The sequence below is a fragment of the Anoplolepis gracilipes genome, chromosome 1 (genome assembly GCF_047496725.1).
Source record: "Anoplolepis gracilipes chromosome 1, ASM4749672v1, whole genome shotgun sequence".
NCBI lineage: Eukaryota > Metazoa > Arthropoda > Insecta > Hymenoptera > Formicidae > Anoplolepis > Anoplolepis gracilipes.
The window spans coordinates 2,059,326-2,076,526 of NC_132970.1; the positions used below are offsets into that span (position 1 = coordinate 2,059,326).

General features: G+C 33.2%; 2 protein-coding genes across 9 annotated transcripts in view; one reads left to right on the plus strand and one right to left on the minus strand.

The window, feature by feature from the left end:
• Positions 1–932: 932 nt before the first annotated feature.
• Positions 933–6,133, minus strand: LOC140663794 (RING finger and SPRY domain-containing protein 1). Of its 5 annotated transcripts, XM_072888297.1 has the most exons (13): positions 5,924–6,128; positions 5,378–5,583; positions 4,985–5,305; positions 4,744–4,909; positions 4,488–4,670; positions 4,329–4,395; positions 4,105–4,245; positions 3,825–3,940; positions 3,578–3,721; positions 3,169–3,386; positions 2,823–3,083; positions 2,632–2,738; positions 933–2,457 (listed from the first exon to the last, which is right to left on the minus strand). In XM_072888297.1, the coding sequence occupies exons 3-12, from the start codon at positions 5,194–5,196 to the stop codon at positions 2,651–2,653; spliced, it is 1,596 nt and encodes a 531-aa protein (XP_072744398.1). In that variant the 5' UTR covers positions 5,197–5,305; positions 5,378–5,583; positions 5,924–6,128; the 3' UTR covers positions 933–2,457; positions 2,632–2,650. The 5 variants fall into 5 exon arrangements, with proteins under 5 accessions (XP_072744398.1, XP_072744390.1, XP_072744364.1 ...); XM_072888289.1 differs by having other exon boundaries at positions 933–2,738; positions 5,970–6,133; XM_072888263.1 differs by having other exon boundaries at positions 933–2,738.
• Positions 6,134–6,315: 182 nt separating this feature from the next.
• Hiw (MYC binding protein highwire) overlaps positions 6,316–17,201 on the plus strand; it is a 193,681-nt gene continuing 182,795 nt past the window's right edge. For all 4 annotated transcript variants that reach the window (XM_072888110.1, XM_072888128.1, XM_072888118.1 and 1 more), the window contains exons 1-16: positions 6,316–7,099; positions 7,689–7,752; positions 7,835–8,074; positions 8,231–8,384; positions 8,457–8,659; positions 8,741–9,058; positions 9,136–9,303; positions 9,404–9,622; positions 9,733–9,934; positions 10,020–13,537; positions 13,674–13,941; positions 14,033–14,319; positions 14,429–14,754; positions 14,852–14,958; positions 15,046–15,255; positions 15,512–15,656. In XM_072888110.1, coding sequence (XP_072744211.1) covers positions 7,005–7,099; positions 7,689–7,752; positions 7,835–8,074; positions 8,231–8,384; positions 8,457–8,659; positions 8,741–9,058; positions 9,136–9,303; positions 9,404–9,622; positions 9,733–9,934; positions 10,020–13,537; positions 13,674–13,941; positions 14,033–14,319; positions 14,429–14,754; positions 14,852–14,958; positions 15,046–15,255; positions 15,512–15,656 — 6,524 coding nt within the window. In that variant the 5' untranslated portion in view covers positions 6,316–7,004. The remainder of the gene's footprint in view (positions 7,100–7,688; positions 7,753–7,834; positions 8,075–8,230; positions 8,385–8,456; positions 8,660–8,740; positions 9,059–9,135; positions 9,304–9,403; positions 9,623–9,732; positions 9,935–10,019; positions 13,538–13,673; positions 13,942–14,032; positions 14,320–14,428; positions 14,755–14,851; positions 14,959–15,045; positions 15,256–15,511; positions 15,657–17,201) is intronic.

The following is a 17,201-nucleotide window of genomic DNA, read 5'->3' on the forward strand; positions in this document are numbered from 1 at the left end:
AACACATGTAAAAGCTTGATGCAGTTCTTTTTGATTCGTTTTATAGATTGATATTATTGGCTTGTTTTCTGACGAATATCATTTCCGATATCAATCTCTTCTTGTAGATAGACTCTTCGTCCATATTTCTACTTCACCCTTTGCGAACTCATGGTTATTCATTCTATGCGGTTCGTAATAACAGAGTGCTGAGCTGCACGATTTCTGTTGATGTTGTTGGTCAACTAATTTTGTTTTTCTTAAATAGGATACTTTTCCCACATAAATGCATAATTATTGCTCCTATATTTACAACATTTTCACAATATTATGATTCTGTAAAACGCACATCTTTACTAAAAAAAAATTTTGTAGTTATAAATTATAAATATTGAGAAAGTTGTAAAAGAAAATTATTTCGTGTATTGAAAAATAAATTTCTCAATTTTTGCAGCATTTAAAGAAAGAAATGACTTTTTGAAATAATTATTTGATAACTTCAAAAATAATATTGTTTTTTTAATAAAAGATAGCTCTTTGAGATTAAAAAATCCAAAAGACAATAAGATAGATGATTATATATATATATATATATATATATATATATATATACATATATGTATATATGTACGCACACTAAATTTAAACAAAATATTTCTTAAGCGATTTCTTACATTTTCGAAATTATCAATTTTTTTCTCATATTGATAGCCTGTTTTAAAAACAAAACACTTTAGAACATAAATTTATAAAACATTTTCTTCATAAAATAAATCAAGGTAATCAATCAAATTATATCCTCTCTTAATTTTTTTTACTTACTTAGGAATCACCCTATATGCTAGTAATACAGTATTAAAAGAATCAATAACTTCAGAATTAAAATTTAGAATTATAATAATATATATATTTTAAAATTAAAATAATGTTAACATTTTTCATGCTTTTCTATCTGGGTTAATAATCTGCATGTTTGTCTGACATATGATGCATTGCATCTTTGCATGGAATTTTATATACTACATTCCTGCGGATCATGTCCGTCAGAGTATCTTTCTGTATGTGTATGAATCAACACTAAATTTATTAATATTCGTAATTTATTAATACTCGTGTACAGCTTTGTGTTCAAATCACGAATCATCGGTTTCGCAAAAAATTTTCAGCTTATATAGGATGTTAAAATATGATATGTTCTATTTCGTTGTTGTTATTCTCGAGAGAAATTAATTAAATGTTCTTAATATGATGTTGAACATTAAAGGAGGAATCGCCAACGTTATATCATCTACATATCTGTAGTAAAAGAGAAGAGTGATTAGGAGAGTTTAAATTAGTTGAATCGTTTCCAAATCTTGTAAGGTGACAATGACTAGGAAAAGTAGTGATCTTATTAATGTGCCGAGCGTATATAAACTGTATTAAAACCAAGACAGACCGTATGCGACTCGTAACTTAATTAATATGAGTAAGTGTTAAAAAAAAATTGTAGATTCGAATTGCATATTCGAATAATCCGATCATTAACTTGTACATAATATTGTAACAATTGTGCCAAAGATGGTCGAAATCTGAGATCGAAACATACAATAAAGACAAATGTAAAAAGAAATAATTGACGTTTTTATTTACCACGCCTGGCTGTCAGCTAGTTCAATTCTCTACTAATAAAATAAAGAGATAGACGTAATACTGGCCAATATGCAGATCTCATGCGTATTTCACAGAATATTTTAAGATTACTAAATGCATAATCATAAAATATCTCAACCTAAATTTAAATTATCTTTAGATATAAAATTTTACATCTAAGTACATATATACTAAATAAAAATACAATTCTCACATAAATAGGTAAAGATGATCTGATTAATTCATGAATAAAAGAGTAGAGTTGCACAGGATATTTTAAATAAAAATAAAATAATCGAAAAGCTAAGAAATCCACAAAAAAAAAGAAAAATAATCAAATTTATTTTATGCAAAAACTGCAAATTGACTCGTACTAGCCTCTTCCCTTTCAATACATCTGGTTTACTTTTTACAATAATAAATATACATAAGTTGCTTTCATTCTAGGCACTTTCAAAGTGCCTAGAAGCAAAACTTTTTAAAAATAAAGTTAGGAGAATGACTCTCCTAGCTTCTCTGATTTATGCTCTTCTGATTTATAATTCTTTTCTTTCATTCATTTTTAATAGTTTTCTTTCATCTATTTGCTTCTCTCTTCATTAATCATATTTATATAATGTAGATTCAATTATATACATCACTTTAATATTTTGAGGCTAATATTTAAACACAAATAATGCTTTTCTATAAATCTATATAGTAGAAAAAGTATGGAGAAGTGTGGAAAAGTGTTTTAAAGAGAATGTTTTGTTTCAGTAAAACATTTGTTTGCGCTTAGAGTCCTTTGACTTTTAGAACAAAAACTTCAAATCTTTCTTGTAATACATCATCGTGGAATTCTTTCATCTACAATTAATTTGTAATTTTTTTTATTTATTAATGCATTATATTGCAAGAAAAATATTATGTGACATGTGATAACTGTGTACAGTATGTAGCGCAAACTGTTTAGTGTAATTATTATCTCGAGATATTGCCATGAAAATTGCATATAAGAGAAGTAATGAAAGAAAACATTACTGATATGATATGATCGATGTCATATGTTATCTGAGGCTATTTCTTCAATAGTAGCTCTGCACATTGGACACTCAATCAATTGATTCGAACACCTTTGGCAAAATCCTCTATAAAAATAAATCAATTATTGCATTGTATTATTATAGAAATTTATACATATAGTTCAAATTTTAAATACAAGTATATATTACCTGTGGTTACATGGCAGTAACCTCACTGATGCCCTCTGGTCGAAACATAATGTACAAGAATCTTCCCTAACACTAAGTCTTCGCAATTGGTCTAGAAATATATGTCTGGGAAGTATGATTTTTTCTTCTGGCTTCAATGTAGCATAATCATTAAATTTTTGAAATTCTCGATCTGTAGGCGGATATTTAAAAGGTGCATTTCCAAAGTTAAATAGACATTGTTGGAATGACATGAAACTAGCTGCTGCAAAGAATCCAGACCTAGAAGTATCCATAAGTATTTTCGATAAATAATCTTTTTTAAAAAAATTTTATGAAGTGACATTAAAGAAAAATAGATATGTACCTTACTGTTTTAAATACTTGAATGCACGGTTTAAGAGGTACACCATTAATTGAAAATATTATTTCTAATTTATTTAAATCCAATAAGCAACCCAGAATATCACCAGATTTCCAGCATGGTCTGTCATGAAATTTTTCACTTCGTGCATTATACCAAATCAGTCTGCGACAGCCATCATAGGCCAAAGAAAATTCATCATCTCCTATACCATATCCCTCCTAATATTGAAAATAAAAAATAATGTAATATAAATATTGTGAAATAAATATAGTGTACCTGTATATAAAAATTATAAAAATTGTTACATCTAATAAGAGAGACTTAGATATAATAATATATATTATGTGCAACAATTGTCTAAATTATTAAAAATATTCTGAAATGTGGAAACAAATCATCAAGCATTTACATGATTTAGAAATGTGCTATCCTTTGTAGCCCATCCAATTTGCATTACTCCTGTAGTTATTATCAGTGTCTCATAATACCATATCCCTGAATCTACTTGGAACGTGCATCGTACACTTTCAAACGAATATGCATCACACCGCGCCTGAAATAATAGTAGATTATCATTAGATTAAAATGACTATACTAAAACACTAAAAAAACATTGAATTACGGAAAAATACAATATAGTATTGCAAAATATCTACCTCCAAACCATTAGGTGATATTTTCAGGTACTCGCTTACATCCTTTGTATTTAACATTACATTAATACCCGTCACATCAACCAAGTCGTGAGAATATTTTCTACCTTCCATCAGAACTAACAAGAATGAATTAAAAATATTATTTTTTATTGAGTGATACAAGTTACTCATAGTATATATATATATATATATATATATATATATATATATATATATATATATATATATATATATAGAGAGAGAGAGAGAGAGAGAGAGTCTGAACTAATTATATACTTACATAAGTTATCTAAACACCATTGTGCACAGAAACCAACTTGACGACGTACATAATGCGTTTCTGTAGCCCATTTCTCCAGTTCTAGTAAAGGATTTTGCTTTTCTGACATAAGGCGTTTCTTAATAGTTACCTTATTTTCACCTATTGATTTATTACAAATGTTAATATATGGTTGCATGTTGGTTAAAATAAAAAATAGAGACATTTAATTACTTTGCACTTACTTGTTTGTGCAAATTTTTCTAGTGCTATTAAAGAATATAACATTACATAAGGTTCAACATCCTCTTGCTGAAAAAATAAAATAAAATTATGTTGAATATAATTGACATAAATATATGAGTGGATATTTTAAAACCAATTTAATATAAAATTTAACGTACCAAGTTTGAAACAAGATAATCTAAAGTGGCATCAGATAATATCGCTATACTACTAGGACCAGCAAGTTTCTCTGCGATGCAACCAAGTACAACACATATATTGCGTTGCTGTGTAGCTGTTATTTGTATTTGTCCAAGTCTTTGAGACAGTTGAAACATGTGTGATAATCGTAGCACAGAGTCCTATGATATGAAGAAACAATTATTTTTATTATTGCTTTGAGCTTTGATTTTTATGTAGCAAATAAATTCCAACCTTTGAAGGTAAAGGGCAATCGTCTAATAGTAATATTATAACAGAAGGTCCTAATGGATTGTGCATTGGAATAACATTGACCATAGAGCTAACTACTTGTATCCAACCATCTTCCTTGTCGGCAATGGCATTCAATTTTAACATTGCTGGTGGTGGCTCATGATCACTAAATATGCATAGATAAATCCTCATTAAAAGATACAAAACAAATATATTTATATGTATTATGTCTTTTACTTACTTATCTACCAGAGTATCGAGACTTCCGAGTGTTTCTAATACAAGTTTGTCAATGTTTGCAGATGTAGGAAACTTAAAAGAAGAGGATGCTGAATCGCTTGATGAAACCAAATTTATACTTGGTTCTGGTAGTATGGTGTTTTGAGTTTGTGCATGATTGTTACTGCCATATGTCTCAAGCTCTGGAGAATCTTTACACAAACAATTGCCCATTCCCACAAGTTTATTGTAATAATAACTTTAACAAGTTATTGCCTATTGTTTAAGTTACATTTACAGAACAGTGATACAAGCGTACTATCAAATCTTGCATTTGACTAGGCTGAAAATAAACAATTTGACTATAACAAATATTATTTTGCAAAATATGCAATTCAAAATTAATTTTACTTACCGAAAGGATGATGATATCATGACAAGTCATATCCTTTTACCATATATAAATGTTATAAGCATATCTTTATTCATGTCACTTTAACATTACAGTTTCGTAGCTAAATGCAAGCAAAACACAACGTTGCACGTTTTAAGTCTTATTCATTACAATTTGCCTTTCAGCTTATAATTACATATAATCATGCATGCTTCCTCCGTGTTAGTCTATAAACAGAAAATTAAAAAAGATTTCAGATAAAAACAAAATATATTTTATAAATCTATATACATATATAGATATTCATTTTATTTGTATCTTTATAAAAAGATGCATGCGTGTATATGTTTCAATTTTTTAAGAAATAATTTTATATATATACATATATATATATATATCACTTTTTCATCTGATTACAGAATTTTATAGTGTTTAATCAGAAATGAAAATCGAATTGAGATTCTTCGTCTTTGAGGTTATGTGTTTCTGATAATCTATCACAATAGTTATTTCACCATATAGAACACAAAATGCGGAATACGTATACTTTATCCTATACAATATTACTCTGTCAGTCTCGCGCTCCACGGCAGTAAGTACTTTCTGCTCATACTTCGTAAGGGTTACAGGAATGGCTCCCCTAATCTCGACGTGACACGTTATCAAATTGTTCTCTGGACAATCTCGTGTAGATTGTGCCGTATCGCATTTTGTACTCGGAGTGAGACGCACGCGTATACGACAGCTGATATTTCGTATAAACCGAGATCCTTTTGATCATTTCCCATCGAATACAATCGTGATTACGGTTAATAAATTAATTGACTTGGCTTGAAAAAAAAAAATCACCAATTCTTCTCGTGTTATTTAGAGTAGACGAAAAAAAAATCGTCCTTCATATACTATTCATACACGTGTAATATTGACATTCAGAAAATCGATTATACTCGCGCTTTACAAATAAATGATTTCTCGCGAAAATTGTATTTTCAAGTGATATATATTTTATAACGTGACATTTTCATTGTTTACGTTTGCGGCATACAACAGTTATAATAATAAACATTTCTTTGCAAATATACACTTGTATGTATGACGTGCATGTGAATAATATATATAATGTATATATAAGACTTTTGCTACTAGTGATACGTTATCGTAAAATGTTTCGGTTTTGTTAAATATACGTATGACGTACGTACATATATGTATATATATGCATATATGGGCAGTACGCGACGCGCTGATTCTGACATTTAGCGTCCACGTTGAAATTCATCTGTCGCATGAGACGACGTATGTATTTACAAAGTTCGCGCGGAATCGCGATTATCACTTCGATTATCGAAATCGCGCCAAGTGTATATACTCGCGATATGTCTGTCAACACACGCGAAACGGAGCGAAAGACGTTTTGCTTTTGAATTACGTTAAGATATAATTACGTGAGTAAATCGCCGGCCGTGCGAGAGATTGACAGTTCATGTTTGACGGGATATCGTGCGTTCGCCGGAATATCTTTTTTCCGAAATTCTCAGATGCGTAATGTTATCACATGGGGTGAAGACGGCTAGACGGATTGTCAACGATCAATAGTATCGTGAAAATGATTTGGTGACTCATATCTGCTGTGAATTTCACGCGAATCATGGTATCCGGAGAGAACGAAAGGCTTTTGCCTGAACCTGAAAACTATGCCAAGTATTTTTACGATCTCTTTAAGATTGTCGCCGAGGCTCAAAGGTATGATTCCCAAATGTGTGGTGTATAACCTCTTTTATGATTTGTTTACTTGACGCAATCGGCGGTGACTTCACCGCTAATCGGCTTTTCAATTATTAATTACCGGTTAATAATTTAATAGAATTATTAATTCAATTTCTGGTTGAATAAAATTTTTTATTGCTAAATTGGGGTTAATCAAACATGTCACAGACGTGTTTTATTGATTTAGAACGTAACCTCAAATTTTTTGTTTATTAAGGATTGTTTTTTTTCTTGTTTATTTATTCTTAATTTGAACATTTTAATATCTTTTATTTCCGTAATGAGTTCCCTGGTACTGTTTGCTTTATTAATATTAAAATTTTTAGTCATATACAGAATGATTTATCCAAGTTAATCATAAAAAATTAACAGAAATTTTTTTGTAATAGTATACATGTATAATTATTATCTTATAATAAAACACAAATAATTTTGTCATAATTGTAATATAATTTTACATGTGATTATTATTATATATATATATATATTTTTTGTTGACATTTATATTTTAAGGATATACAATTAATTTAATGGAGTATTAAATTATAGTAATATTACATTATAGGAATAAAGGAGAATGGAGAAAATGTAAAAAAAATAAAACTATTCGTAAACGGGACAAGAAAAAGGTATTAGCAATTATAATAATTAATTTTGTCTCCTCAAGTCTAGGATAAACTAGATTTTGACATTCTTTATATATATTTACAGATTGATTTAAATGGAGAATTAAATTACAATAATCCACCAGAGATAGAAACATCTTGTAATGCTTCAGCATTTGCTGTGTTTGCTAGTGTAAGAAATGCTATTCTAGAGAAACATGCAAAATTGTCAACTGAAGTTTATAGAACGTCAAATTGTAATTCTCCACCACCAGATCTTAGTGACACTATAGACACGGAAAGTGATGATGAAGATAGAATATCAACTATACAAAATTTACCAAAGGTAAAAATCAATTGTTTAATGTCTTTATTAGCTTATATATACTGTGATATTTAATTATGCAATACAAATTTATATTATAATATTGTAAATAGTATATAGCGCTATAATAACTGTAATATAAATATTTGTGTATGACATAAGTCTTTTTTGATAAAGATTGTAGGTATCGGTTTAAGAAGTGTTTTTACATTGATGCGTGAGAGTAGAACAATTGATCCAATCTTATGTACAAAAGCATTATCGGCTTTATTGGATGTTTTACAAGGGCAACTACCAGAAGGTCTCAAATCTGAACCGGATGACGTTATTGGTTTGTATCTTTGAATATTATTACTTTAAAAATTTGACAAATTTTAAATATTTTTTAATAATCCATTTCTAGATCCACTATTCGATTTATTACTGGATCTTGCAACATCTCATGGTCCTGAATCAGCCGCAGCCAACGATGGCAGTCATTTGACAGCTGTTGCTTGTGCATGTTTGTTGAGCCTTGTTGTGGTTAGAGGAGACACTGGACGCCTGCTAGCAGCAATAGCAGCTTTACTTATGTCTCCTAGAGCATTAGCGATACAAAATATTCAGGTATACTGTACAGATGTTGTGTTAATAATTATTTTGCCATATAATACAATATAGTATACTATATAGTTTTTTGTATTTCAGATGCCATGTGTGCTAACGTCTTTGCAGAGAAGTGTACATGCTGTTTTGTTAGGTAAACTCGTGAGACCAGATTGGATTACATATGGAGTTCCTAAGTGTTCCAAGATATATACCTCTACGCTTAAGTTACCAAATGAGATAAACAATATGGTATTGAATGAACGTAGTTTTGTGAGCGATGGAAAGTACTTATATTTACATACGTCTCGTGGTTTGTTGAAAATTGGAAGTGGTCATGGTGGTACAATATGGGGGCATATATACATATATAAAGCAGATTTTTATCCGACAGAAATAGGATGGCTTGGTTATGCTAATGTTAGTTATTTATTAATGTGTTTACAATTACTCAATAATAAATAATGTATATTATTTATACTAAATTCTATTTACAGAATTCGTTATATTTCAAATGTGCACCAAGAAAACAGAGTGAATTATTAATTATTGATGCAGACACGCTTATAGTAACAGGAATTGCTGTGCTGGAAGGAAAAGATTGGTCATCTTCTGTCATGTTCTCTGATGGCGAAAATTTAGGAATGATAACAGCAGGCAAAGATGTAATTATTGCAATGATATATATACATTATTATTGTATAGTACATATCATTGTTTGAGATATTTATGTAATTAATTCGTTTTTTTATCTTTTTTTAACAGGAAGGGTTTGTGGTGCGTACAATAAATACACTGAGTAATCCTGTAACAGTTGCCTCTGAATTGCCACTAAAATTGGCAAGGAAATGTGTAGATATATTTGGATATGCATCATTTGATGAAGAACAAACGATACATACTTTGAATCCGGGATGCGATGATGAAATTACAATAGTTACAGCAGGAAAGGAATTTGGTTTACTGAAAACAGTGTCTGGAAAAGTAGGTATCACGTGCAAAATGTTTAAAAAGAAAAATTAGTTTGATATATTTCAATATTACATGTTACATATATATTTGTTTATACAATATTAATATTTCATTCTTTACAGTTATTATATAGCGGAAAAGGAACTTGTCTAGGCATGAAGAGTAATACAAGACCTAATAGATGGTTAGAGCTTACTTTTGGTAAAGGTCCAAGAATTGCGCATTTTGCAGCAGGTCATGATGGTCAGCATGTTGTAATGGTCATGGAGGATGGGTCTGTATTATTTACTGGTACTGCTAGACGTGGAGAAGATGGGGATAGTAGTGAGTTTATTGTTGTATAATATAAAGAGAAATATAACTTCTTTTTTAATAATAAAAATTATTAAAATTATTCATTTCATTCTAGATAAAGCTCGTAGGCAACCAAAACCGGTAAAACCAAAGAAAATGGCAAAAGTGGAAGGCCAGTTTATCGTTGATGCCGCTTGTAATAACGGATCTACCGCTTTAGTCACGAAAGACGGCTCTCTATTAATGTTTGGCAAAGATACCCTACATAGCGATCCAGTGACGGGATTAGTTACCGATTTAAGGGACGTGTGTATAGCTCGCGTGTCATTAGGAAAAGCTCATGCTGCTACATTAACTAACAAAGGACATTTATATACTTTTGGTATAAATAATAAAGGACAGTGTGGTCGCGACTCCACAACAGTGCATACCGTGAATAAGGAAATGTCGATGGTTGCGATGGAGATGGGTACGGGAGAAGATGAATTGATAATAGCAGAAGAAGAAAATGTGGATCCCGCAGAGGATTGGGAAGAAACGAGGGGCATGTGCCAACCGGGGCAACATCAGTGGAGGCATCGTGTTTGTATGGTCTGTACGATATGCAGAGAATGTACCGGCTATAGTATATCGTGTTTAAGTAGTATACGCCCTGATCGGAATCCCGGTCAAGAGTGCGGATGCGGTGAAGGAGACAGTGGATGTGCGGAGTGTGGATGTTGTCGCACGTGTGCGAGAAAGAGTTGTAGCAACGGCATATCGGGCTCCAACTTTCGTGAATATTTGCAGAGACGACTGGGCGAGATAAAGCAACGACAAAGAAGCAAAGCAGGACCGAGTACCGTTAAATATGGAATAAAGATCAAGGGATCGAATAATCAGCGCTATAGTATCGCTGGTCCCAGTATCGCGCAAAAGGGATTTCTGGAAAAAGTTGCATTGGGATTGAGCAGTAATCCCGCAGCCGAGGAAGCTGTCGGCGGTAGCGACGTGGAACGGGGAGACGCAGCGAGAATCGCCAGTATATCACCGGCCAGAGTTCTCATTCCTAGCGAGAGCCCCGTGATTCAAGTGTCCTGCGGTTTACATCACACAGTGTTACTTTTACAAAACGGAGAAGTGTATACATTTGGTAGTAATATATACGGTCAGTTAGGCGTCGGGGATTTGGTGGCGCATGCGGGACCGGTTCAAGTTAAATTGCCGACTATCGCTACTCAGATAGCTGCTGGGAGCAATCATACCGTTATACTCACTTCCAAGGGCGAAGTTTACACTTTCGGTTCGTATCAAAAGGGACAACTTGGCATGAATTGGTGGAACGATCAGAATGAATCTACGAACGTTAGTTCTCAGGTAAATCGTCGCGCTGATCGATCTCAACCATGGCACAGTTTTCCAAATGTAGTGCCGAATATCGGTCCCCGATGGGGTAGACGGGCGACGTGGATCGGCGCTGCCGGGGATCAAACTTACGTTAAGATAGATGAAATTAATTCTATCAGTTTGACGAGAAGTACCGTTATGGCGAATAAGAATTGTATTATTTTAATACCTCATCAAAATGAGCACGCAAATTCTTTCAAGAGTTTGGTGATAAGTAAACGCGACGGCACGTGCAACAGTTACAACGGCGCGGATCAAGTTGATTTCAATAATTGTGCGGCATGTTTGGATCCCTTATACAATGTTATTTGGACTTTCAATTCGGTGAATAACGAGATAAGTTTATATAATATAATATCGACCGAAACTCGGACGATACCTAGTTTGGAAGCTTCTATACTTAATCCAGGCTTGGCGCTTCCGGTTGTTTCGACTTGTTTCGTAACGCGTTCTCAAGCAGCGATGCACTTATTAGCTTGCTTGGATACATTGACCCAGGCTCAGGATGAAAACTTGTCGATAGTCGAAGAAAACGAATGTAATCAGTCAACACACGGTAAAATTTACAGCCGCGAGGACTACGCCACTGTCAGTAGATTTGAAAGTCACGGGGGAGGATGGGGTTATTCCGCTCATTCAATCGAAGCAATTAGATTTATGCCGGATACGGACATTATATTAGGAGGATATGGTTTATTTGGCGGCCGAGGTGAATATACCGCGAAGATAAAACTCTTCGATATTGGAATTGATGGTGGAGATCAAGAAAACGACGGGGAACTTCTCGCGGAGACGGAAGAGATCCCGTACGAATGCGGTCCAAGACAGAAATATTCGATTCTGTTTGATGAACCAATTTCCTTGCAAGCAAACAGATGGTACGTGGCATGGGCTAAAGTCGGCGGGCCTTCCAGCGATTGCGGTTCCGGTGGGCAAGGAATGGTCACGGCCGAAGATCAGGTGATGTTTTATTTCAAATCATCTAAAAGATCTAATAACGGCACCGATGTTAATGCCGGTCAGATTCCGCAATTACTATATCGTGTTGTCACACCCGAAAATCAGACATCGAACAGACAGAGAGATCAAGTTGAACCGGTTTATGTTTTGAAGAGGGAATTCAGTAGAACTGTTACGAAAGAATGTTTTCAGTCCTTGATATCTCTTCTTCAATGGAGCTGGAACACGTTGAAAGCGTCACTGGCCGACGCGGCCGTTCATATCGCGTCATCGACTCACGCGTTGCTCGAAATGGAGCGGTTAGTGTACATAAGTAAAGCTAGTCTAAGATTGCTCAGAACGTTCACCAATGAAATTTACCCTAATCACATTGTAAAAAAGAGTCCTCCCGAATCGGTGCGTCTAGCGGAATGTATAGGCGAAGTACGGGCGTTACTGCGTCAAATCTTGTCCGATTCCTTGCCAATTGCTTTAAAGAGTAAAGGGAAGATGCGATCTAACAAGAATTCTAGTAGTACTTTGGGAAATAAAATGACAAGCAGTATATTAGACGAATGTCACAAAACGTTTGTGGCTTGTTATCATGCGTTTTATCCTACTGCATATCTCAAATGGACATGCTTGTGCGAATTGTTATCGGAGATTGACAAAGAACAAGGAACAACTACGAAGGATCGTCTTCTTTCCGCCGTGCTAGCCTCGTTGTGCAACTCGGCAATACGACTCAGGTGTACATTTCCTATTTTGAGCAACATTATGGATAGCAGCGACAATGTAAAGCGGCAACTCAGTCCATCCGACAATGCCGGTCTGCTTATGATGAATTCCACGGAGACTCATCAATATCCGATTTTGGTTGAGCAAATTAGCTACAAGTCTCAAGTAGAAAGCGCTAGCAAGGAAATCTTGAATTGGTCATTCCGCGAAGTACTTGATAGATTACTGGACCTGATATTAATACCGGTCAAGAAAAATCTTTGTAGAGAAAAGACTCAATCTCTGCCGGACTTGGTTCTTCATTGCTGTTATCTATTGGCGCGAGTTATCGCCGAATTGGCCGCGCAATCGAGCGGAAACGAAGACGAACTGCAAGCGGCTTGCGGTAGGCTTATGTATACCACACCGTCAAGATTTACGAGGACAAATCAATCAAGATCGTGGAATACGGGTAATGGTTCTCCGGATGCTATCTGCTTTTCCGTTGACAGACCAGGCATTCTTATAGCCGGTGTTGGTATCTATGGAGGTGCAGGAGTATACGATTACGAATTGGAATTGCTAGATGATGTAAGTATAACATAATATAGATATCTATTATTATATAGAGATTTGTTATATAATATAAAATCTATAAAATATTCCTATGTGTATGTGCGTGTACGTTCGAGTTTTATTTTAGAGTATTTATATTATTTTATTATAGCAAAATAATACTGGTAACGATCCATCGCATACTCAACGTTGGAGCAGCTTAGACTTCACAAGAGGCTCCTTTGGACCAGATGACTGTGTTAATGATATAGTAGAATTAAAATTTGACAAACCAGTTCTTATAAAAGAAAATATTAAATATGCTATTAGATTACGTAATCGTGGAGGACGTACTAGTAATGGTGATGGTGGTTTGAGCGTTGTCAAAGGAGCAGATGGCACAACATTTACTTTTACGGCTTGTTCCTTGAGTTTTAACGGTAAATTTAAAATTCTATGCATGTTTACATTTGAAAAAAAAATATATGATATTATGCAATATACGGATTATAATACGCTATGTTCTTGCAGGCACAACACAAGCTAGAGGTCAAATACCGCATATTTTATATTATTCAAATCCGCAAGATTCTGATGGACAACATACGAATAAAGCTATGGCGGAAGTACAAGCAAGAAAATGTACCCTTGCTATGACTGCAACAATCATTCAACGGTCAAATGAAATTTTTTCTCTGGCGAGAGAAAGAGCAGAGGAAGTAATAGCCAATGAAGTTCTTGGTAACGCGACTTTTGTAACGACTCTCTTGCCACTAGTAATGGCACATATTAGTCCTTTGGCTACATCAGATCCTAGAGTAAGTGACCTTAAAAATTTCTTAGATAAACTTCTTTGATTCTTAAGTGACATTTAAATAAGTGTGACAAAAGACGTATCTAATATAAATTTTTTTCTTTGCTTTTCAGAGTAGCGTGCAAATCCTTACTTTAATACAAGAGATGTTGCCACACATTGCAGCTCTAAATTTACTGTCTACAATGGGAACCTCTCAAATATCCCAAGATAGCGAAACTCAATCACACTTTGCTCCTCCAGTTACCACCAGTCATCATTATACTTGGCTAGAGAGTGAACATCCTTATAAACCGGCGACAGTGTCGTATTACAAAGTCACTTTTCCGGAAACAGTAAAATGGCTGACTGTCGAATTTACACCGGAATGTGGAACATCACAACCCGAGGACTATCTACAGCTTTATATACCAAATATAATCCTCAATTCCTCCGCTGGGTAGATACAATACCTTAAAAAACTTTTATAATATATGTATAAGCATATTGTATGCACATATATCTTTTATGCTTATGTTTAATTTTTGCTTTTACAGGACAGTTTTGAATATTACTAACGAAGATGCTCCTCTGTACTGGCCAGTACTGCATAAATTGAGTAATGTTCAGAGTCAATGGCCTCAAAACGCTGTTGTATTACCAGGTATGTTTACATCCAGCATTAATTAAAAGTATATGACACTATATAATTGCAGTAAATTATTAACAAATTATTCGATATTTTGTTTAGGAAATGAAGTGGTATTTTCTTTGGAAACCGCATCTGATTATATGAAAAATGAGAGCTCCATTACCTATGGCTTCAAATGCTTAGTTATCGGTTACGATTGGATAACATCCGGTCATGGTTTAAAGAATTTGGAAATTGAGTTATCCTTTCTTGGAGGAGCATGTGCTGCAAGTCTCATGAAGAAAAATTTATTATTGCCTTCAGTATCCTGTAAGTATAATGTGATTGAATTTCTATTTTATTAATAAGCTAATAAATATGAATACAAGTATCATCACAATGTCAGTATACACTTTTCAAAATATTATAACGCTGATACAAATGATTATGCTTCTAATTGATTCGTTCTCGAAAAAAAAAAAAATTGTTTTGAGAAAATGTAATGTGAAATTTCTTATTCTATTTTAATTGTGTAAAAGTAATATATATTTTTTTAAATTTATCTTTACGATATTACAATTTCTAGCGGAAGAAGTAGAAGAGGACTTGGAAACGATGCAAGAAACGGCAAAGAGAATTTTCTCTGTACATTCGGCCTTACTCGGACGAGGATTCGCACTCGCATCGCCCCCCACAGTTTCGCAGGCTCTCGACGGTGTGCTGCCATACAGGTAAGTACCTAATATCATATATTTTTATTAAAAAAAGAAACTGTATTTTTTAAATATTAAATTATTAATTGAGAAGTTTATCGATATTATTATTATTATTGTCCATTATACTGCATATAGAAAATTTGATATTTTTTTTACTTTATAATCAGTCATATCAGTTTCTGGTATACGGTTTCTTTTTTTATTTTGAGAAAGTTGTAATGGAACGATATTTTATTTATTTGTCATGGCAATATAAGTTATCGTCAACAAGGCCATGGCAAATAGGTCACAAAAGTGTATAAATATCTGACGCGGTATCTAATTACACATACAGCGCTATATTGTATGTTGAATAATACACGCGTAAACGTATAAGAATTATTTACGCGTAATTTCTAGATTATGGTCAATTAAAATTTTAATCGTTGCAATTATGTAACTACAATAATTTGATTCGCTATAACTATAATAATTTGATTATCTTTAAAATACGGATGTAATAAATTAATTTTAATTAAATTTCGCGAATATATTAAATGATATACACATCAGTAATATGTATATAAAAGAATATTAGCACGTATCTCTTTGGTTAGTCTTAATAGTGTTATCACGCGGATCAATATTGATATACATCGAACGTCTACGACACAACCGTCCGAGATTCGCGAATTACGCCATTCTCGCACCGTTCGAATAAATAATTAAACACTGTTTAAAAAAGAACGATGACTTTATTAATTGAATACAGCCCGAGTAAAAATATCTAAAGGATATATAAAGAATATGAAAAGCGGAGGTGCACTAACACTATTTGACAGTTGCTCCGAATCTAAACTGACTGCCGTCTATAAATGAACAATTTGACAACACGCTCTGTCAGAGATAAATATATAGTTTCGATTCAGAGATAAAATCTAAGTATGCAACAATATGTTTAGCCAATACGTAATTGATATTTTTTTTTTTTTATTGTTCAATGCAAAACAAATTATATAATCGGCAGCTGTCGTTATATATCACAGTCTCGCGATAATTACTATATACGTAATTATTTAACATTATACAAACTGATTTTATTCACTACAATGGTATAATTGCGCAAGTATACACATATACGTACCTGCACGTACAGTTTGCACATGTTGTGGCGTATTAGACTTTGATCTTTCGATACGCGGATGCTAATAAGACCTACCTTGACGGTAATTCAAGGTATCGAGCATAAGAGGCACAAAAAGTTTACCGAGGTTCAATTCTGTTCTTTCATGCGCTCGAAAAGAGCGCAAAGAAACGTTGCTTATCTCTCCGTCTTCAAGTGCTTCGAGTTGTTTGGGCCTTCTGTTTAATAAATCAACTCTGTCGTACGATGTATTACAGTTTCTCTGATAAGCTTTATTTTACTTCTTTTTCTGTAATTGGTAGAATCTTTTTATATCTTTTTATGATTATGAAAATATTAGTTTAATGTGGCGAGGTACACGCTTCCTTTTAATTAAAAAGGGAAAAGGGATAAGAGGTTTTATTTATTTTCATCATTATGATCTAGGAGCATGTTCA

What these genes read in the sequence shown, in the direction of transcription:
- LOC140663794 (XM_072888289.1), bottom strand. Translation starts at nt 5,196, where the DNA reads ATGGGCAATTGTTTGTGTAAAGATTCTCCAGAGCTTGAGACATATGGC. An exon ending in ATAGCACATTTCTAAATCAT is followed by an intron (nt 3,387 to 3,577) that starts GTAAATGCTTGA and finishes TTTCAATATTAG; the next exon opens with GAGGGATATGGTATAGGAGA. An exon ending in CAAGTATTTAAAACAGTAAG is followed by an intron (nt 3,084 to 3,168) that starts GTACATATCTAT and finishes GGATACTTCTAG; the next exon opens with GTCTGGATTCTTTGCAGCAG.